The following is a 23,703-nucleotide window of genomic DNA, read 5'->3' as shown; positions in this document are numbered from 1 at the left end:
ACAAGCAGCTTCTGTCCCTATCAGGCTAATAGAAGGAGCAGCCTTCCCACTCAGGGGGGCCTGATCTCTCTAACAAATGGAGTCTGGTTGCAACACCTGGGGTGATGAAACCCTCGCTGTTAGTTGCCACTGACTAACTGCTGAGAGAGAAGGAAGGAGAAAATTCTTAGCCAGGTCCTCTGTCTACCCATCTGTACCCTGCATGGCCATTTCCAAGTTCTATAAACCTTGTTTCACCACCAGTGGTCTGAGAGGATGAGAAGGAAGTGATGCTTATAGCCGTAAACTGAAGTGTGATATTTAAGGGAGAAAACATAAAATCAAGCTCTGTGGGAGAAATGGCCAAACAGAAGAGTGAGGACGAAGGGATCGGAGCCGAGGGCACAGGGAAAGATGCGAGGAATCACCGTGACAGGCTGCGGACAAGGACAAAAACAGGTGACGGCAACTTATTCTATTTTTTTCTTATCTGTTCTGAGTGAAGATGGGGGAAAAATGGTGTCAATATCCTCAACACATGGATATTTACACACTTAAATGATAGTGAGTCACACGTCTCTAGAGATAAAGGATGGCAGAACCAGAGAATATCACGGAGGTCAGTTAGTCCATCCAAGAAACTGAGAACCCAAGAGTTTAATGAAGGGTTCAGGCCTCCCATGTTTCTAACCAATGGCAGAGATATGCAGGTTACAGGCATTCAAGTCTCAGGGCTGTGACTGCCACCAACTAGGGGCTGGGTGGCTTGGAGAACAGAGGTTCTCGTCCCAACACCACGCTAGCTGCTACCGTGGCTTTCCAAGATCTCACCAGAGCCTAAAGTCCCAAATCAAGCTCTAAGAATATCACGGTCTCACGAATGAAGGGCATTCCTGTAACTCTGTCAGAAAATATGCTAATATTGACCCACCTTTCTTCATTTCTTCTTCACAAGAGAAGACGATGAAACTTGTTTCAACTATTTTAGCCAGGGCTAGCCCAAAGATTTGGGCGGGTAGCATTCCATGTAAATTACGGAAGGAAAGCAGGACTCCTTTCCCGCAGCATTAGTACAGGAGGGTCGCATGACAATCAGCCACCACATGAAGGATCATGGTGTGGTTCTGCCGGTGAACACAGCGGTGGACCGGATGTAAGGACGCCTTCCTCTTGAGTAACGTCCCACAAGGAAACACTGTGATTGCTGGCGCGCACACCAGACGAAAAGCCTGGGCACACTGGCAGACCATTACTCTAGTACGCTCGATGTAAAAGAAAAGTCTTACCTAGCTCAGAAACATCACAAAGCAATTCAGGTCTCGACCATCCTGCCTTCTTTTCCTTCTAAAGCGAAGTTTGGGATTCCTATGTCCCCCTGCTAGCAAGAGAGCCCGTTCTAGCCCTCCTCTGGCAAGGCATGCTGTTGCTTAATCTACAGAACATGGTTTGAAGGTCTTCTAAACTGCTTACTTTTCTTTCTGAAATGAGGAGAACGAGACCCACAGAATTGGATAAATCACAGTAGCACAGAAACAGTGACGTCAAGAAATCAAACAGCAGACTTTCCTGTACCAAGAGGCGTCCCTGTGTCATCTTTGGTTTATCAGTTACACAGCTAGAATGGGTGCTTCCTGTGATTTGCTGCTTCTATTCAGAGTCAAGAGAGACCATTTGGATATATAGTTAACGTAGAAGAACAAGTAACGTAAGTAATTTACTAACTTTCTTAGCTCAGACTTTTCTGAGCTAAGACACCCAGGGGAATGTCACACCTGGCTCAATTAAATGGATTCCAAATCCAGGCCAATACTGTACTGATGGCTCCTATGTTACCCTGAGAAGCCGATTGCCACCAGACAGCCCCATCAGTTCTTCTACATTATCTCCACGTACCTGTATGTGAGAGCCCCCCCTGAGTCAGATGAGTCTCTTCATTTCTTCCACACCTGCTAAGAAGCAGTTCTTAACTTTGGGCCTTGTTATTCTGCTTACCCACATCTGGAACTCTCCCCATCTTAGCCCAGAATTCTACTCTTCCTTCATATTGTAAGCCTCTTCCCTGAGTTTTTCCCTGGTCATTCCAGAACTTGCTGATCCCTCTCTCTCCTGTATTTGTAATGTTGCTTCTGAAATATGTCAGTCACAGCACGCTGCAAACACGCTCATGTGCGTCTGTATTGCCCACTGGCCCGACTCCACTGGAGGGGCCTTAACTGTTAGCGCAAGCTCTAGGAGCTGTCAGCAGTGGGAACCCCATACGCAGTGATGTTGAAATGCCTGGAGTCTCCTGCCTTCAGTGACGCGACTACAAGCATCCTGGTTCCTTATAAACGACATGTAATAATCTGGACAACTGTTAAGGGTAAAGGATGAAGTTCAAGGCACTCAGATCCCTTTGCCTTCTCAGGCACCATGTGCACTGGGATACTTGGGATAAACACCCCTTCTTTTCATCACTTCTTCATTATGAGAGAGCTCATTTAAATTGAAGTAATCTTGACATTGCCAAAATTCACTGTTTAGCTGAATAGACATTTAGGCAATAGCAGTAAGAACAAACACAACCAAACAATAGCTTTCACAGATTGAAACAGATACTTCTACCTAGAAGCGTGAACCAGAGCTGAAAGCAGACAGTAGCCCTAGGCGTCTGGCTTGGGCTCCTGGACAGCACGGCCCCCAGAATCGGGAGTGCTGACTGGGACTGGGCTCTGCTGTGTTCAAATTGAAACTGCCCAGTAGATGTGGGGCTGTGGCTTTTTTGTTTAAGATCCCAAATTCCAGGACTTTCCAGAGATAAGCCAGTGGCCCCCGGGCAGGTGGGAGTGGCGGTGTCCAGCCCCAGGGTTGACAGCATGCTCGGTTCCTCTTTACAAAGACTCGCTTCACTTTCTGCCCACTGGCTTTCAGGCTCCCACTGGCTTAACCAACCAATTGTTCAATTGATCCATAATGCAAGGCCCCCAAAGTGAAGGTCAATACCCAGTCGTCTTCTTACTTGATTTAATAGCAAAAATCGACACAAGTACTTTCTCTAACCCAAAGCACATCCCAAGATACCACCGGGCCCTGGTTCTTCCTGCTTCACATGCTGCCCCCGCACAGTCCCGGGGTCTCCGGGACTCAGCCCTGGGACCTTTCTTCTCCTCCATTTTTCCCTGTCCCCACCTTGGCCATTTCATCCAAGTTCACAGCTTCAAAATACATCTGGAGGCTGTCAGCCCCCAAATACAGTCCATCCTCATGACACATGGGTTCCATACTTGTAAATTTGCCTACTTGCTAAAATTTGTAGCCCCCAAATCAATACTTGCCATGCCTTTGAGGTCATGTGTGGGCATGAGCAGAGAGGCTCAGACTGAGTTTCCAAGGTGCATATCCCCAGCCGAGGTGGAACAAGGGGACACTCTGCTCTCCTGCTTCAACTCTCATGCTATAAACAAGTATCATTTTTATGGTCCAGTTAGTGTCATGTTTTTCATTTCCATGCATTTTGTAGATTCATGGGTTAAAACGGTCCCCAAGTGCAGTGATGAGTGCCGTTTAGTGTTCCCAGCACAAGATAGCAGAGACATGCTTATAGAGAAAACATGGGCTAGATAAGCTTCATTTAGGCATAAGTTATGGGGTATAGACCATGAGTTCAATGTTCATGAATCAAAACTATATATTAAATAAGGTGTCACTGAGCAGAAATACAGGATAAAACAAGGTCATGCATCGATCAGTAGATGAAAATGCAGGGACCAGAGGCTCACGAGGAACCTGACCCTGATCTCCCCTGGAAACAGTGGGTCAGTATTTACTAGTTCAGGTTCGAGTTGATGTCACAGAATGTCACTACTGTGCATAATGAGAATGGACTGTACCTTATTGCAGACCAGATCTCTCTCCAGAACTCCAGACTCATGTCCCAACTTGCCTTCTCAACCTTACAAACTTTAACAAATCAGAATCTGAGCCCCTGGTAATATTTCTGCAACCTGCTCTTTCCACAGACTTTTACTTCTCAAGTAAGGGAAACTGTATTCTTCCTGGGGCTCAGGAAAACAACAACAACAACAACAAAAAACCCTTAGAATTATCATTGATTTCTGTCTCTCAAACCCTACTTTTAGTTTTCCAGGAAATCTCCAGAACATTACCTTCAATTTTTACCTAGAATCTGACAACATCTCTCCATGTCCACTCTGCCCAACCTAGGCTAGACCCACTTATTTTCTCACATAATTCCAGAGCCTTCTAACTGGTCTCCCTTCTTCCATCCTGGCCCTGCACCCTAGCATCTCTCCTAATCCCACCTGTCTCCTAGAAGGATCCTGGTAGAAGTTAGATCATGCTATGCCTTTCCTCAAAACCCTCCCAGGGCTTCCCACCACCCTAAGGAAAAACCATAATCCTGATAATGACTTCTAAGTCCTGGTCTGCACATGCTCTGCCTGTTCCTTCTCTAACTTTACCTTCTACTGCTCTCCTCTTTGTTCACCCCACCCCTGTTGCTCCCCCACATACCCCTGCCTCAGGGCCTTTGCACCATCCTTGGAATGCTCTTCCTCCAAATAACAAATGGCCAGCATCTTCACTTCACTTCTGTCAAGTCTTGACCTCACCGTCACCCTCTTTGTGAGGGCTGCCTTGATTACTTTATTTAAAATTGTAACCCCCTACAAATGTGCACACACACACACCCTATTCTCTATCCTGTTTTATTTTTCTCTATAGCACTTATCAATCTAAGATATTAAGAGACTTAGCTATTTGCATACGGTCTGTTTCCCTCTCACTCAAATGTAAGCACCTTGATTGAGGGCAAAGACTTTTATCTGTTTTTTTCTTTTCCTTTCTACTGATGCAGCCCCAGTACCTAGAACAGCAGGTAGGCACTAAATAAATAATCCTTAAGTGATGAATAATGTAGCACTTACCAGACATTATTCAATTTGTCTGTTTTCTCTCTGTCTCTCACAATATTGTGAGCATTTTGAAGTCAGAAACTCCATTCCTTCATATTCATATTCCCAACACTGAACCACTGAGGCCGGCACATAACAAGAATTTAATGAAAGCATACTAAATGACTAGAAGAAGAGGCGAGAGAGAAAAATGCTATTTTTCATGAACGTTGGGGCTTTTTAAAATCAATTTAACAAGCATCTGTGCAGAGATGAATAAGATAATCCCCGCTGTGGAAAAACCCGCAGTGCGCTGGGAAAGAGATACCAATACATATGGACGCTGCTGCAATATAGTCAGAGCGATGTGAAAAAATGGTCAGGAAAAGAACTGGGATGACAAAAGAGAGAGTGGGTATTGAGAAAGCAGCCAAAAGGGGGCAACATGTAAAGTGGGCTTTGACGGCTAAATAGAAGTTTGGCATGAGCCTGGGTGGGGATGGGGGTGAGGAGGAAACAGCCCAAACTCTGCTGCTCACAGCTCAAGGTATATAGATGTCAACAAGTTTGGGCTCCCCAGTGAAGCCCCTTCCTTGCTCTAAGAGGAAGGCATCTCATCTGCATCCCCAGGCATCTCAGTGCTCAACAAGCATGAATGATTGGAACTATTACATTCCCACAGGGCTCCTCTTCCTCTTCACTCAAAGAAAATTCCATATCTGACAATGGGATTACTTGCTACCACTTAGGGGAGTAACATCAAGACTCATCAGCATCTCACATCTAAACAGAATGAGACCACTCAGATGACCGATGCTTAGAAACCCAGAGAAAGTGCCGTTCCTAGGTTCTGCCAAGGCACAAAGAAGTAAAAGCCCATTTGGAAAGTGCTAGTGCTTTCTGACATCAGAGCCAAATAGGAGAACAGTGTGATGCACATGGAAATATGGAAGCTTGTGTCAGAACGTCTGACCTGCAGCCTGAGGGTCAGCTTCCTGCAGGCGGAAGCTGGTGAGCATGGTGTCCTCAGCAGCTCCTCAGCCCGTGATGCCAAGTGCCGCCCCTCCCCCTCCCGCGCCGAGTCGGGGTCCCGACGGGTCCCACTGCACCACTTCAGCAGCCCAGAACCGAGAAGGCACAGGGCGCCATGAATCTCACCCAGGCCTGGGCTGCTCTGGCTTCTCTGTGAGCAGAACAACCTCCCCCACTCTGTCCTGCGCACACACCAACCGGGGACACAAGCCCCGCCTGTCAGCACCTTTATCTCCTCCTGAGTCTGGTGCTTCCCTTCATGTTATTCTCTGTTCCCCTCAGCCCTGCTCTTCTCTCTTGTCCTTCGGGCCCTTTACAGACGAGGCGGCTGTGACCTAACATCCATGTCATGCCAGCAACTGAAGGGACGAGAAGGGCCCCGGAGGTCATTTGAAGTTTCCCACAGTGCCCTGGGCCCCAGGCTCGTGAGGCCTGTGGCCTGCTTGCCTCCACCTGGCCTGGGGAGGTCTTGTCGTCGTACCTAAAACCAGACAGGAATGATGGCAGTCATAGAACGTTCCCTCCTCTCTTTCAGGGCGGGCTTCCTGTTCTTATTAGGAAAAGCCATCACAGTGTGTACCATGAGAATTCAGTCTTGGTCTCCATTTTCCAAACCCCATTTCTGCCTGCTCTCAGACATTTCCGGCTTGTACCCTCTCCACAGGCTTTTCCCACTCCAGGCTTTGGCGCCAAGCAGACGCCTCTCCCCAAGACACTGTGTCCCCTCACAGGCCCAAGGGTGGCTGTTTGTCCACATGTAGGCGAATACCCATGTCTCGTTCCTGTGCCCTTAGCCATCCTAATCCCCCCAGCGCCTTGCAGCTCTATTGCAAGCTTCCATTTTATTTTCGGCCTAAAACAATCCGTTCTTCGTGTCTTTGTTGGTTATCTGTCTCTCCCAGCTACAAGGTAAATCCCATGAGGGCAGGAGCCCCGTGTGTCTCAGGCACTGCCTTCACCCCAGTGCCTAGGACAGCAGCTGGCACATAGTAGGCACCTCAGTATACATTTGCTGCACGAGTGAATACATTTGTGTATATCAAAGTCTCGAAAACTTCACCAAGAGCGCCCATGGCCTTTCTCCAGGTCCCCCAAAGAGAGAAGATGCTTCTCAGCATGCCTTTTCTGTGTTCTGAATGTTTGGTACAAAGAATGTGGGGGTCTGATTTTAGGAAGAACCTTAATTCTTGGCTTTTCCAGTAGCGACTGGGACTGGCAGGCGACTCCTAAGTGACTTCATCAAGGCACGAAGCAGATTCTTCCTATCGATGTCCTCTTTCTGGCTGCTGCTATTGCAACATTTCACTTGTTTTATTTGTGTCTGTATCATTATCTCACTACCTCGCTGGAAGCCCCTTGAAAACACGGACATGTATGTGATATTTCTTGCATCAAAACCCTGGGAATTCATCCAAATCAACTCAGGCCCACACCCAATTCAGACAGGATTTCTCTCAACTATTAAAAGATTTCAGGGGAAACTGCTTCTCTTCTAACTCGGTCCAATGTCTCTCAACAATTTAATTCTCCCCTCAAGGGGAATGAAGGCAGCTGTGATCCTGCTCCAGGCTCCAGCTCTGAAGACAGACACAGGGGACCTGGAGACACACACACACACACACACACACACACACACACGCTGCTTACCAACGTAGCCCGGGGTCCCACAGGCTGTGGACATCACATCTCCTTTGCCCTCCATTTTTGACAACCCGAAGTCACTGATCATTATTTTGGATTCCTCATCTTGACTGTAGTACAACAGATTTTCAGGCTGGAAAGAAAAGAAGAACAAAATGGGTGAAGTGTGTTTAAAGCTGACTTCACTGTGGGAGACTTGCCAAGCCACAAAATCTTTTTTTTTTTTAATTTAAATTCAATTAGCCAACATATATAGTACATCACTAGTTTCAGATGTTGTGTTCAATAATTCATCAGTTGCATGTAACACCCACTGCTCATCATATCACATGCCCTCCTTAATGGCCATCACCCAGGTACCCCTTCCCCCCCGCCTCCCCTCCAGCAACCCCCAGTTTGTTCCCCATAGTTAAGAGTCTCTCATGCTTTGTCTCCCTCTCTGATGATTCCCCATTGAGTTTTCCACTAAGATCCCCTGTACTATTTCTTATGTTCCACATATGAGTCAAACTGTATGATAACTGTCTTTCTCCAACTGACTTATTTCACTTATTGGCATAACATCCTCTAGTTCCACCACACTGATGCAGATTTTAAGCATTTATCCTTTCTGATCAAGCCACACAACCTAATCACAGTTTAAGAACATACTTGACCTTCGTATTCGTAAATGCATAAAGAAAAGCAGTGTTTAGTAAGAGCGATGTACAGAACCCACAAAGTACTGGATGCTTAGAGGTATTCAAGAAAGGTCAATCTTTTTCCCTTATCAGTACTTTGACTATTTCAAACAAACAAACAAAAAGTGAACCTTACATTGGGGCAGCCCCGAAAACCTCTCAGACTTGACAGCTTATTTCTTGGGTTGAGACAGAGGGGATCCCCAGAAACAAAATGACTTGTGCAGGGGCTCCCCTGTTCTCTTTTTCTGACCCTTGTTAGCAACCTCTCTCTAATCCAAGGGCCTCTCTCCCCGCCTTTGGTAACACCCCATAGCCTGCTGTTCCTGCTGCTGCATCCTGCTTTCCATTTCCTGAGCCCGCTGACCCCCGCTCACTCCGCTTCCTGGGAGATAGAGGAACATCATCACAGAAGATGCAGCACTTCGTAGTCATGTGCCCTTAAGTACCCTGAGCTTCTGTTTGCCTTTCTGGAAAACATGGGTTGCGGTGGTCTTTGTTTGCTTCCCTGAACTCCACATGACAGAGCTCAGGTGGTAGTAACGCTTGACACATGGCAGAAGTGCGATTACGGTTTCCGTCCCCAATGCTGTTCTGCACATCAGGGGCCATCTCCATGGCGGCTCCATAGGTAGAGGAGAGGGGAGACAACGCAGGGGTGCAGAGGGGAGACAATGATGCAAAGAAAGCTTCACTGCACAGTGTTTGTGAAAAACTGGGGTATCATTTTTAGCCAAAAAAAAAAAAAAAAAAAAAAAAAGAGAGAAAGAGAGGAGCTCGGGGAAACTGAGGGAGACGTCCTGCCTAGGAAGAGCTTGAACACAGAAATGCTGCCTCAATTAATGGCATTGTCTCTGAGGGAGATAATGTTGAAGACTGACACCTCTCCTGTCCACCAACTAGGAAAATTCCAAAGATCGACCCAGTGAATAAGCAAAATCACGTCCCTCCTTTACGTTAAACCTGAAGGGAAACACAACAGGAAGAATCAGAGCTGGGGAAGCCACTTCCCTTCACTGTTTCCGGTCTGGCTCTTCTCCCATCCCCAAGAGTGAAGCAAGACCATCTCTTGTCAGTGGTTTGTGGTGAATCTTTGGTTCCTGAGTATTAAATTTGAGGAGCTATTCTCTCCTCGAGTGACTAAGCCTCTTTTCTTGGCCTGCCTGTTGAGCAGAATCGCCTGCGATAGACCCAAACGTCTTCAAGTCTTCTTCCGTGGATTTGAGATGGGCCCAGGCCTCTGGAGATTAGAATCCATGGGGGGATTCTGATACACAACCACGGCTCTGGGGCAATTCTGAGAACTGCTCAACACCCCCTCCTTGACCAAACCGTAGTCGGCCTCCTCTGAGCCCTCTTCTTGACAAGGCCTTGACCTTGGCCTTCTGTGTCCTTCCGGTTTTGCCGGACCTGCAAAGTCCAGTCTTAGCAAGAATCCTGCTGAGTCAGCATAGAGAGAATTCCCTCACCCTTGATATCTGGCCAAGTTCTTTACCTCCTACCTTGAATGTTATTTAAAAAATGTCTTTAGACACTTGGTAAAGACAGTAAGGAAAACTATTCGGGAGGACCACTGCGACGGGGTTCTACAGTCGGAGACAAAGAGTGGACTCAAGTCCTAATACAACAAGGACAAGTGGACATTTATACCCAGGAGCAGGGGGATGGTCAGTGGATGGAAAATCACTAAGAGGGGATAACAAGGGTGGGGGGATCCCTCCCGAAGGCAGGCCAGGGTGGGCAGATAGGGAGGGTGGAGGATGAGGAATCTGATCAGATGCAAGGGTGGGGGATGTTCACCAAGTGATTCAGTGGGATTCTTGCTCAGCCTGGACTACATGGCAGAGCCAGTGGACTAATAACAGAGCCAAGGCTGGAGCCTGGTCAGAAAGAAGACTCAGAAGGGGCTGAACTCAAGTTTGGTCAAGGAAGAGAGACTGCCAATGTCTAATGGGTTCTTGGCCAGCCTTTAGCAAGAGTTCCCTCATCCTCAGTACCCCCTCTTAGCAATTTCCCATCCACGACCCTCATCCTGCTCAAAGGTTCTAAATCCCCACAGGCCCCTGATGAACTTGGGGTTGAACCCAATTCTCTCCCCTACTGTGATATTCTTACAGTAGCCTCAAGTGAAGTCTTCTTTAGTTTAACCAGGGTCGGAATAATTTTTTTTAACAGAACCCAAAAGGAAAAAAATACTATCCTCCATCCAAAAATCACAACCCAAGAAGGAATGGCACTAACATTCACAGTGACATTAATTCTGCAGATGAAGCATGGGATTAGGAGAAAATTAAATGTATACTTGAGGATGCTTTCAAGGAGTTTGGAGGGAGAATAAAAAAGGCCGATCAACAGAAAGGATGAACACCCAACTTTTGTATCAACATGGACGGGACTGGAAGAGATTATGCTGAGTGAAATAAGTCAAGCAGAGAGAGTCAATTATCATATGGTTTCACTTATTTGAGGAGCATAACAAATAACATGGAGGACATGGGGAGATGGAGAGGAGAAGGGAGTTGAGGGAAATTGGAAGGGGAGATAAACCACGAGAGACTATGGACTCTGAAAAACAATCTAAGGGTTTTGAAGGTGCGGGGGGTGGGAGGTTGGGTACCAGGTGGTAGGTATTATGGAGGGCACGTATTGCATGGAGCACTGGGTGTGGTGCATAAACAATGAATTCTGTTACGCTGAAAAGAAATTAAAAAAAAAAAGGCCGATCAATAATCAAAATACGAGTAATGCTTAAAAAATGGGGTGAAATAATCTCATCAAAAGTTGCACGTGGTTCATGATGAACAGTATGGAGCTGATCATGGGGCAGCGAGGACTTTTTTTTAAGTTTCTGATTTTTAATCTTCCTGTCCCAGTACTTCTGCAGCTGAATGGCTAAGCCAGGAGTGGGAAGCCAGGGACCTCAGGCTCCTCAACAGGGCTGCATCTAGGCAAGAGATTGCCATAGAGCCAAATATCCCTCCTTACCCATTCTTCCTCTAGGGGATACATCTGGGTCAATCATGGGTTCAAGCAACTGGTCATTCACAGCCTAGATCACTACTTGTCCACAAGCATCTCCTGACTTGGTAAAGATGGTGGGGATTTTTCTTGATGGGAGAGGGGAAAAGGAAAGTGGGAGAGAAGACAGGTTCAGGGGTAATCCTAATGGAGGCCCCCAGTTGGCTATAGGGGGGGCTTGGTCAGGCAGGAGGCCAGTCAGGTGGGAAGCCAAGTGGGCTTAGCTGTCTAAAGGACCACTAGGTCCTAAGGATTAACCAATTGTGCTCACAGCCCATTTCAGTTGTCAAGGAGCCTGCAAAAGTCAAAGGCTGTAAGGACTCCATCAACATTCCCAAATACCCTTGTCCAGCAGTTCTCCTAGAATATTCCCAGGGTAACATCAGGCTCATTTGTAAACCCCTTAGAAATGCCAGTTCCCAGGCCCCATGGCAGACCCACAAAATCAGAGCTTCTGGGGTGGGGCCAGACAATTCTGATGTATGCTAACATCTGGGAGCCACTACCCTAGTTGCTGGGAAATACACGGAGAAGAAGAAGGGCAAACTTGACAGTGAGACCTTATGAAAAGAAGAGTTATACCATTTATTCACATCCAGTACTAGATAATGGGCAGACGTTGAAATTCTGTTTTAAACAAGGTTTCTGTTTTGTTCTTTAAATTGGTTTAGATTTCACAAAGTTATGCAGAGTGTGGCTTCAGTGCAATATCATCCCTTTTTTTATGCGGTGAGTGGCACATATGTGGGCTGGAGTGGAGTTTCTATCTTGACTGGTACAGTGGGCTCTGGGGCCAGGACCTGTGGCCACTATAGAAAGAAGCCTCACAATAGCCTTCCTTGCTTTTTGCTGTTCCTCTAATCAATATGTTCATTATCTACCCTGGATGGCTTATGTTTGATATCTACCCTTTGGGATCTATGCTGCCAGGGGAGGGATGCAATGCCAAGGTGCCCAACGATGGCCCCAAACCTCCAGTGCTATTGGGTGAAGGGTCAGTATGCCAACCCTTCACCAAGAAAACATAAGACGGTACCCTATAGGACACAGGGGAAGGCTGTGATTATAGGCTGCTCAACCTGTCTTTATGGGTCATCTTTTATTTCTCTTCTTCTGTCATGCCCTCTAGGTATTCACTCCCATTCTTTTACTCAGGGTGCTGTGCTGAAATGGGGTCCAAAATGGGGGGAGACTGTTGAGAACTGCACCGGGAGAAGGATTTTCATGGCCCATATGTCCTGAACAAAATTACCTTTCAGGTAGGCTTGAAGCAGGATACAACCCACCTTCCTGGGGCCCTTTGGCTGCACGGTGGTTATAAAATCTCCCAAATGATGGTCAGTTTCATTGATCTTCATCATCTTTTTGGGGGGCCCAAAGGCCCTGACAACTAACGGTACACAAATGTTCACCACTCAGCCAAGCATATCGCCATCAAGGTAACCTCATCCATTTTCTGGAGCCGGTCCTCTTGGACAGGTACACTGTGGGTGGGAGAGTGGCCGGAGGATGTTGCTAAGTGACAGCCTTACCTTGAGGTCCCTGTGGACAATGCCCATTCTATGGAGATAGTAGACAGCATCCAACACCTGGCGGATCAGAGTGCTGGCATCCTTCTCTGTGTAAAATCCTTTCTCCACTATCCGATCAAACAGCTCTCCACCGGATACACTGTTCAAAAAGAAAAAGAAAAACAACAAACAGGAAATTTGAGGAGAACTGTGAAATTGTTCAGGGAAAGCCATCAATAAGAGACTTCAATATGACAAAAGAACCAAATTTTATTTCCAAAATAAACTCATTTTCAGATTTAAGTTTTGCCCCATCTGTTTCCCAGAAGCTATCCCAGGAAAGTGCTTCTATGTCATGACGGTATGAGTATCTGAAATGAAATAAAGGGAATACAAATAAACCAGGACTCAAGGACTAGCCAGGCTTGAGAAGTCTCTTCTGGTCATTTCTTCCATCCTGCTACAACAACTTAAGTCAGAACAACTTTCCAGAATACTGACATCATCAGTTACTGGGAGATGATGGATGGGATGCCTCCTTCACATAAGAAAGTATCCTTAAAAGTCTGGAGGGTAGGGAGAATGGGGGTCAGTATTGTAGGCAAAGCCATGCGTAGCTAACAGGATGTTTGGGTTCTTGACCAAGTTCTGCTCCTAACAGGGTCAAAGCAAGGGCATTCTTTGGATCTTTGGACCTCAGTCTTTTTATCTATAAAATAAGGGATTTATCTAGGCAATCATATCCAGAAGGTAGGGGCATGCCCTCAGAGGTATCAGAACCTGAAAGCCAATAGTGATTTACAAAAAAAAGAAAGAAGAATGACATCCCACTACCTTGTTTAACACTGATTTTTGGTGACAATATTTACTTTTAACTTGTTTTGAATTTCATGCTGCACTAAATGTTTTCTTTGTGTTTATTATGTTTGTTATTGTGTTTTTGGCCTAGGTTGGCAAAGGTCAAAAAGCCCTTGTGGACAACTCTTATAGCCCCTTTCAGCTCCAGTATTTGCTGTGCTTTGAGTTTAACAAAGTAACAAAGAACTGCACACGTTTTATGAGGAACAATTCAACACCCTAGCCTTCAAATTAGTAGAATATATACTTCTTGAAGAAAAACAGTCGTTCCTTCAAATAATTAAGCCATCTTGGAAACTTGATTTGGGGATAGATTAACACTATTCTCTTGTGTAAAAGACGATTTATTTGGAATACTAAAATCATAAAAGAGTTTCCAAACAACTTTACAGCTTTAATAGATATAATAAAAGATAGATATAGTTACATGTCCTTGCAGTAACACACATGTGTGCGCGCGCGCGCACACACACACACACACACACACACACACACAGCTCAGATTCATTGTCTGCAAGTCATGGCAATTAACATGCAATATCTCATCCACCAAAACCTTCCTTTTGTAAAAAACCAATAAAGAAAACCAACTGTGGCTCTAAACGGCCTAGGTGTTCAGGTGTCTCCCATTACTGAGAGTCATTCTAAGCGATGTTGTGCTTGGATACTGTCTTGTTTCCAAAGCAAACTGAGCAATCAAGATAAGAAAAGGAAAGATGCTGGGGTTGAATAAGCAATTCAGACAGTGGAAAGAAATGGAAACATCAGGGAGAAACTATCTTTTGATGATCAGGTTGTCTAAATGGTCCATCCCTAAGTAAATCAAAATCCTAAGTCACTCAGTTGGTCATCTCTTCAAGCATTCATTGAAGATTCACTGGGCGCCCATTAGGGTCCAGGTACCATGCCCGCTGGTACTGGTCCTGGAGGCATTAGCTCTGAAGGAGGAAAGGTCTGCTTTGATTGTGCTCCTCCTTCTCCTCTACCACCCACTCACATTCTAATCACGTCACCCCTTCTAAGGGCTCCTGAGCTTTCCTATCGCTGGTCTGCCTGCCACTCCCATCCTCTGCTCTGTGGGCTACTGGAAGAGCCCAGGCAGGAATGCTCACCCTTCCCACCACCCCCATCTCCCACCCTGAGTACTCTACCACCCACCTTTGCCAGATTCTCTCCCTCCTTCAAAACTGATCTCTCCTGCTTCCCCTTCTCTCAGAGTCCTCCCTTCTCCTCTGTGATGCATCAAGCATGAATAGATGTACTGAGCCCAATATTTGCCCTCTGTTGGGATAGCAATGCAGTAAGAATTGAAGTAGCGGGTCGAAGTGTAATTGTAACCATAGCATGTCCTCCCATGGTCTCCGTACTCTGCACATTTGATATTTAATTTCTGAAATTTCAAATTGCACCAGGGCTTTCTTCTTCTGAACAGTGCTCAGAAAGTATTTGGTTTCCTTAGAAACCAAAGCCCAGGGGAGAAGTCAAAAAAACTTGCCAATAAAAAGAATGTAATGATACTCACAAAAATGCTTTAAAATTGGCAAATCACTGTATACTTTTCAAAAATCTCCTTAAGCATACATTTCAAATGGCTACTGTTATGTACTAAACACTGTTTATGCCCCCTCCCATACTGATGCTGCAGCCCTAACTCCCAGTGTGATGGCATTTGGAGATGGGGCCATTGGCAGAAATTTAGGTTGAGGTGAGGTCAGGGTCCACATGGTGGAATTAGTGTCTTTATAACACAGAGTTCAGACCGGCTGTCTCCTTTCCTCTCCCTTCCTCTCTCTCCTTCTCTGCCATGTGAGGACACAGCAAGGAGAAGGCCAACCATAAGTCGGGAAGAGTCCTTAAAAGGAACCAAATCAGTTGGCACCTTGATTTTGGATAGGCCAGACTTCAGAACTGTGAGAAATAAATGTCTGTCATTTAAGCTGCCCTGTTTCTGGTATTTTGTTATGGCAGCCTGAGCTAAGATACCCACTTCTATTGAAAACCATTTGGGAACAATCAGAATCCTAGAATCACTGATGGGGGAAATAACTTTAGAATCCTGGTGAGGGGTGTGTCTTGTTTTCAGGCCCGCAGATCGTGAGTAGGTCGGGTGATTGGCTGCTTTCTTCAGTCAATATCCTCCTACAGCACGTGTCCTCTGTGCATGGTTTATACTCCACGTTAGAAATGGAGCTCCCAATGAGAACATGCCAAACATCAGAATGGAGTTAGGAGGGTCGGGGCAGGGGAGGTCAGGTGGCTGGGAAAGAGGAGAAGAACAATCATGACAGATCAGCAAATAAAATTAATTAGTGGTGGCTGTGGGAGAGAGGTGCACTGTGGAGGGCGGGGTGTAGATGTAGAAAGAAACGGCAATTGGGGTTCCTGGGTGGCTCAATGGAATAAGCATCTTGTTCTTAGTTTCAGCTCAGGTGGTGATCTCATGGCCATGGCTCAGGGCGGAGTCTGCTTTAAATTCCCTCTTCCTCTGCCCTTCCCCTCCTCTCTCAAATAAATAAATTAAATTAAACCTTACTTAAAAAAAAGAAAGGAAGAAACTGGTTATTAAAGATTAAGGGATAGGACAGACATCATTCAAAAATTCTCTATTCTTCTTAATTTAAACTTTGCCATTACTTTAGAACAACCTGTCTTTGCCCTGACCTGGGTTTGCTCAGTCTCCGACCTTTCTTGTCTATTATATCACACTGCCATCTCCCCGCATGTGAATTTCAAATATGCACTTATGAAATCTCAACGAAATTTCAGTTTACTTGTAAAATTTTAAGTAGTGCAAATCTCTTCAAATTCAAAAATCATTGTCAAGAAACATAATTTCAGTGTTGCTGGATCAAGTACATGGTCAGTTCGGATAGCCACGGCATACTGCAACATAACCAAGTCTGCGTACCATGCACCCACTCTTATACTGGGGAGACCAAGTCATTCTTTAGGTGCACTTGCACTTCTCCATGTGGTTTCCATAGATGTTATCCCCTGTTTTAAAAGTCACTGCTAATTATAATTTAAAATGTTTTTTAATCTTATAACAATATCCACATATTCATTAAAATACAGTACTTGTGCTACTGCTGACAAATGGGCTCCAAAAACTTGCTTCTCTAGAAGTTAGGTATAATAAAGTATGAAGAAGGCTGCAGGAAACCAGAACATGTACTCCCAGAATATGCCTCCTTGACATAAAATTTATTTTGAGCTGCAAGCAATTAAGAAGCAGTAAATACAGGGGGAAAAAATTCCCCCACTTTTGTCTAAAGGCAAGAAAAAAAAAACAAAAACGTTCCTTTTACTGGAGACAGACTCTATCAGCCCAGGCTGCACCAGGAAATGTGCACGCAAACCTCATTCAACTAACCTTTTAACTCTCTAGATTCCCTGCTCAAATGCCTCTGCACTGTCAATTCTTCACAAATTTATTGTTTAAAGGTATAAAATTTCCAGCTCTGATCACTGCCCCCTGGTCTTGGTTCTCTGGGGAAGGAACCTAAGTAACCTCCAAGCTTCATTAACATGTGCATGTTTTCCTCCCACTACTCTGTCTTCGTGGGTTTCATCTTCAGAGCTAGCCAGGGACCCAATGAGGGTCAAGGAAAACTTTTTCTTTCCCTCAAAAGCCAAACAGTATAGGGGTGCACTGTTAATTTTAGGGAGCAGTCTGAGAAACACTAGCAGTAACGTCGAGATAATAAAAAAGCAGTGTATGTCTCGAAATTGACAAAGACCACTGTCACCCAACTAGACAGTGAGAAGTGACCATGGGAAAGAGCAGGGGACATGGTTACGGAGCAAGGTGGCCTTTATGTGCCCCACAGCAATACTGGTTCTAAATGGGTTTTTCCAGAACCATCTCCCCCATTCACATGTAGTCCTAGGAGGAAGGTCCTCTTGAAATAGGCAGGATGTGACTGAGAGAGGCTGAAAGTGAACCATTTTTCAGCTGTGAGACCCCAGCCCCAGGGGACAGAGGGGTGTATTTTTTCACCCAGCCTGGAGAAAGAAAGGGCCTATCTTCCCAGTTCTTTCTTCGATGAAGTCCCGACTCAGCGGTGTCTGGGGTGTCCCTCCTACAGAGAACAGCCGCCCAGCTCCCGGCCTGAGCTCTTAATCCTCACAGCTCTCCCTGGCTTCGGCACCCACACAGACTGCTCCTGGGGGGGACCCTCTCACCGGCTCTGGGAAGATTAGGGGTTTATTCCTTGCCACCTCTAGCCTCAATATTTCGTCCTTCTGCAAATCCTATTTTATTAATAAAAATATCTTTTTTTTCTTAGAATTCAGCTTCACAATATCTTCCTGGCTCACTCTGTTCAGAAAATTCCAAAACACAAATGCAGGGTTCTCCACCCCCATGCACCGGGTCAGTGTAACTCCTGGTGTTTCATTATACTATGACTCTGGCTGTTTGGCCTTCTTGATGTCGGGATGTTACAGACCAACTGGTATTCCGCCCACCGATTTCAGATGTGGAGGTCCTTACCCTCCTGCACATCTCAGAATGTGACCGTATTGGATGTGTGGTCTTTAAGGAGGTAACTGTGGTTAAATAAGGTCAGATGGGTCCAATATGACGGGTGTCCATAGAAGAGAGAAAGAGAGAGAGAGAGACCAGCATGTGAGCACCCAGAGACAAGACTGCGGGAACACATGGTGAGAAGGCGGACTCCTATAAAGCTAAGGACATGGGCCTCAGGAAAAACCAAATCAGCCAACACCCTGAACTCAGACTTTCAGCCTCTAGACCTGTGAGAAAATTACTTTCTGTTGTTTAAGCCCCCCAATCGGTGGTATTTTTGTTATAGCTTCCCTAGCAAATGAATAGACTGGGCAATATAAAGGATACCCTGTAATTTTACAGGGGGTCTTTAATTATATTCTCTTCTTGGTTTTTTTCCCAAGGTTTACTGGGGGAGAAGAAAATACAGTTTCTCCTACTGCATTTGCATTCTTTGCTTTGTTTATTCACCAAATCATCAAATAATCTGTATTAAGCCTGATGTGTTTTCTCTGTTTCCAAGGGGCACATTGTGCACTGTGGCAGGGTTGGGTTGGGGACTAAGATACACAGACAAGTAAGCAGTGTAGACAGTTCTGATATTGGAGGGTGGGGGGTTTATGAAGGTGCTTTGGAAAATCCCAGAAAGACACCTATAAGGGTCCCAGGCACCCAGGCAGGAGAAGGAGAGTCTGAGCCATCACAAAGGATGAGTGATATTTAGTCAAGTAGAGAAAAGCCCAGGGGACAGGCAGACACCAGTAATTTGGATTTTCATGAAAGGAGTCTCTAGTGAACTAAATAGTCTTTGGGGGAATATGGTCAGTGAAAGAAATGTCAACAGAGCACCTTCTCTATAAGGCCAGCCCTTGGCACACAGTGTTGTTATGTATTTAGAGAGCTTCAAAAGAAGCCCAAGGTAACCACTCAGAGCCCCAGCCAGTGAGGACCTGCCATGCCATGACCCCAGCTGGATGGCCACAGGATATCACAGGGGAATGATCTCTGATGAGAGGATGCTGCCTGCAAGACAGGTCTTAACTTCCTTTCTGCCTCCAGTCTGGCACAATGCTGTCTGCATTGCAGAAAGAGGACTCCTGAAGGTGGGGAAGACTTGAGAAAGACCTGAGTTAAGAGGAAGGGCATGCGGGGGGACCAGAGAAGAGGGTGGAGGCAAGAAGGAACAATGTACGTACAATAGGCTGACTTATCTCCAAACTGCGCCTGGTGAGGATGAAGTCACCTCATAAATGATTCTTCGAAGACAGAAAATTCTAGCCTACCTGGGATCTAAGGTGACCCACTTTGGAAAGGGATGCTACTGAGGGAGTTACTGTGTGTGTGTGTGTGGGTTTGGGGTGAGGTGCATCCTGGGACAAGGGCCCTTTCTGAGGCGTGCATGCTGTCTTCCAACAAAAGTCTGTTGTTGCCAACCTGGAAGCCCTCTGCTTTTAGATTCTCAGCTCTGGAGCCTTCTTGCCACCCTCAGATCTGCTCACAGGAACAAACCCATTCCTCCAAATCCATGTTGGCCCACGCTGTGGTGTGCACAGATTTTCCACCCATCCAGGCAACAACTTCTGTTGATTTCCATGGGGCCTCAGGGATTCCTTGGAATCCTCTTCCCTCTCAGTTTCTGACTACACCCCTTCAATTCCCAGCCAGCTGCCCCTTGAGGTGGGCCAGGGAAAGTGCAGATATGGCCAAAACCACAGATAAAGAAATGACTAAAGACATTTTGATTGTGTATGGGAAACTTGCTTGCTGAATCCTGATAAAGAAATTCTACTTTTGTACTACTTGTAAGGAAAGAACCAGAAAATTTGTTGAGAAATTATTAGCATGTTCAAGTTTCCAAGAAAAAATAAGTCTTGTGTTCTAACTCAAAGCACCTATTCACATTAAAAAAAAAAGATAATTAGAAATCATTTTTAGGTTTTTGTATTCCAAGAGGGCAAAGCATAACTTATTCCTCTTGAATCCCCAGTATATCTATGACTATCATATTCCAGTGGGAAAGGAAGAGAAAGAAAATAAAGAAATCAACAAATAAAGAAATGTAAAGCATTCAGAGAGTCCAAAATGCTGTGCAGGGAACCAAAAGATGAGTGGAATAACCACTTCTGAGTGGGCTCCAGTACCCCTCCTTCCCTCTGGATGACAGGAGGAAGAGTGTCTGGGCAGAGTTCTAAGATCCTGAAGACAGCAAAGGTTTTACAGAATTTGGGGACCAAAAAGAAGGTCAGCAGTAACTAGAGTCTGGTGGGCAATGGGTGGAATGGCAGAGAATGAGGAAGGCTCAGATCACATGGAGCCATGTGTTACCGACTGAATGTTTGTGCCCCACTCCCCCTCCCCCTTGATTCTTAGGTTGAAAACCTAATTCTCAATGTGATGGGTTTTGGGGGCAGGATCTGTGGGAGGTCATTAGGCCATGAGGGCTCTCACTAGCACCTGACTCTCCTGGTGTTCTGACCTGAGACTCCCAGGCTCCATAAACTGGGAGACATCAATTTCTACTGTTTATAAGCCACCTGTCTGTGGTATTTTGTAATGGCAGCCCAAACAGAATAAGGCACCATGAAAACAAATGTTCAAACAGGGTGTGTTTATTCTACATTTGGTAAGAAGTTATCAGAAGGTTTTCAGGTGAGAGACAGGGAAGTTATATTTTTTTCATGATCATGCTGGCTGCTACATGGAGAACGGGTTCTAGAGGTGAGAGTGACAGCAGGCAGATCACTGAGGAGCTACTGCAGCCACATCTGGGTGAGAGATGAGGGCTGTTCAGCCTTGGCAACACTGGAAGTAGAGAGAAGTGGACACACATGGGGTATGTTTTGGAGACACAGTAGACAAGACTCACTGATGAGGCTGACATGGCATTCAGGAATGGGGAGAATCCAAGAATGCCTCCCAGATTTTTGGCTTGAGACACAACCAGGTGGTAACACCATTATTTGAAATGGCAGACCCTGGAGAAAGAACAGATTTGGAAGGGTAAGAACAGCTAGGAGAGCACTGACCACCAGAACTTCCTACAATGATGGAATGCTCTTTATCTACAATGTCCAATATGGTAGCCAGTAGTCACAGGAAGCTATTGTGCATTGAAAAATGCCAGCACACCTGAAGAGCTGTCTTTTGCATTTAACTTTAATTAATGTAAATAGCCACATGGCCCTATCATAGTGGATTGCTTACACCTAGAGAGTTCGTGGGTATTAAGGAAAGCACGTATTGCATGGAGCAGTGGGTTTGGTACGTAAACAATGAATTCTGGAACACTGAAAAGAAATTTATAAAATAATAAATAAAGGGGGGGAAGGATATGTGAAATCTCAAGTGCCTTTTGGATGGAGATGTCAAGCAACAGCTGTGGGTTAAAAGTCTGAAGTTCAAGGACCAGATCAGAGCTAGACTTTAAAATCAGCAAGTCCTCTCATGGAGATGGTCCACAAAGTAGAGAACCTAGACATGATTAATCACTGAGAGAGTACTGCTGCATAAGAGAAGGGCGTCTTAGCACTGGGAGCACCAACAACCAGATAAAGAAGAGCCAGCAAAGGACCAGGCAGAGAGGTAGGAAGTGAAGGAGAAGAGTGTGGTGTCATGGAAACCGAGGAGGTGGGTATGAGAGGTCAAGCCTCATGAGGACAGAGAAATATCCATTGTGTTGGGCAAGATGAAGGCCAGGGCAGGAGGCAGAGGTTGGGAGTCACTGGCATATGAGACAGCTTCTGGACTGTGGGGCTGGAGATGTCGGAGGACAGAGAAGAGACGGATCCCCAAGACTGAGCTCTCTGAGCATCACTCTTCTCCTCTGTAAAAGGGGTAATTATACTTACTTTAAGAATAGAATGAGACAATGCAAGGGAAATCCCTAGACAGACTCCTGGCATGCCTCTCTGTTCTGTAAACGTCATTGCCTTCTCCTCTCCTGCTGAGGATCTTGGGAAGGTGCACAGACAAGGCACCTGTGAGGGGGCTCTAGGAACAGAGCTGCCACCAGAGGAAGGTGGCACAGGACCTCTAGTTCTCCAGATGGGAGAGCCTCTGTGCTTCTCTGCTCCCCACAGACAGGCTGGGGATTTGGGAAAATTTCCGTGTCCTTGATTATAATGGAGCTTTATGAAAATTTCAGCCTTCTTACATGATCTCACAGTTTAGTATTGTGACTTCTTCTGCATTGATTAGTTATCTTTCTATAAACTTATATAATGAGGATTTGGAAGGGGAGGGTCAGAAGCCTATCACTCTAGCATGCCATATTTCCTGAGATGTTCTAGGTTCATCAAATATTAGCTGACGCTCCAGAGCCCCACACAATGACCTTCTGGTAGAAACATGGCACAGGCTTTGTGTGAACAGACACTCTTGGATGTTTTAAATATGATTTGGGGAAAAGTTCTGCAAAGAACTGTTTGACTATTACACACTGGCTTTCCAGAATTAGTTCCAATTGGGAAGATTTTACTTGGCAACACATTGTTGTGTTCTAATTTTTCTAATATTAGAACAGCTTTGCATTCCTTGAGCAGATAACAACTGGAAGGAGCAGGAGATGGCTCTGGAATAGGTCTAGGAATATGGCTTGGATTCAGACAGTCCATAAATTGTAACTCCCATGTGAGGGAGTTGCCATTGGGCAACAAGCACATCTTTGTCTATCTTGGGTAAGGGACCATGTTCAAAGCTGATAGAGACCAAGTGAGCCCTCCCATGCATGCTCAGAGAGTCAGACTCTGAAGGCAACTGGCCAAGGCTCCAACTTTATGACAACCCTAAAAACTGCACTTTGAATTCTTTTTTGTTTGCCCAGTTTTAATGAAGTTCATTATATGTACTTATATGAGTTCTATTGTTTCTCAGCCTATGGCGATCTCTACTAAAAATCTTACAGGGGATGTGTGGGACAGCATACGCATTTAGGTAACATGAGAAAGATCTAATGATGCTTTCAGAAGAGCAGAAACAAAATAAAAAGTGCCTGTCTACTGTTCAGCCTTGCAATATACTCAATGCCTTCGCTGATTAAGTCTGCGGACTCCCCAAGTTTGCTTTCTATCACTAATGCCAACAAAGGTCACAGTCACAGCTGCCCACTGCAGGGTTCCTGGCTCTAGGCCACCCATGTACCCGTTGAACCCTCACATAGCTTCTTAATCTGATTCCTACTCATTGTTGGGCTCTTAGCTTGAATGTCCCTACTTCAGAAAAGCCTTTCCTGACCCCCAGACCAGATTAGGTCCCCCCACACACACACTATATTCTTTAAACTCCTGTATTTCTACATAGCACTCAGCCAATAGAGTTAATCACTGGTATATTCATCCGTGTCATGCTTTGTCCTCCTACCCTGCCCCCACCTATCCCAGAAGGTGAACGCCGTGCAGGCAGAGGCAATGTTAGCCTCTATGTTGTTTTTACCGAGGGCCTAGCAGGGCCCAGAGGAAACACTAACTAAATATTTGCTGAATAAGGACAGCCATTGCATTAGAAATGCAGTGATTGGGGTCTGGGTCTGTCTAGGCATGGTATCCTTTGGCATTCAGGCACATCCTCAAAGCATCTACCCGAGT

General features: G+C 45.6%; 1 protein-coding gene across 1 annotated transcript in view; it reads right to left on the bottom strand.

Moving 5' to 3' along the window:
* Positions 1 to 23,703, bottom strand: part of CAMK1D (calcium/calmodulin dependent protein kinase ID) — a 429,737-nt gene that overhangs the window by 50,644 nt on the left and 355,390 nt on the right. Inside the window, exons 4-5 of the mRNA XM_044229189.1 lie at positions 12,775 to 12,913; positions 7,551 to 7,677 (exon numbers count right to left, since the gene is read on the bottom strand). Of these exons, the coding sequence (XP_044085124.1) occupies positions 7,551 to 7,677; positions 12,775 to 12,913 (266 nt within the window). The remainder of the gene's footprint in view (positions 1 to 7,550; positions 7,678 to 12,774; positions 12,914 to 23,703) is intronic.

The sequence above is a fragment of the Neovison vison genome, chromosome 12 (genome assembly GCF_020171115.1).
Source record: "Neovison vison isolate M4711 chromosome 12, ASM_NN_V1, whole genome shotgun sequence".
Lineage (NCBI taxonomy): Eukaryota > Metazoa > Chordata > Mammalia > Carnivora > Mustelidae > Neogale > Neogale vison.
This window is presented reverse-complemented; position numbering and strand designations above follow the sequence as displayed.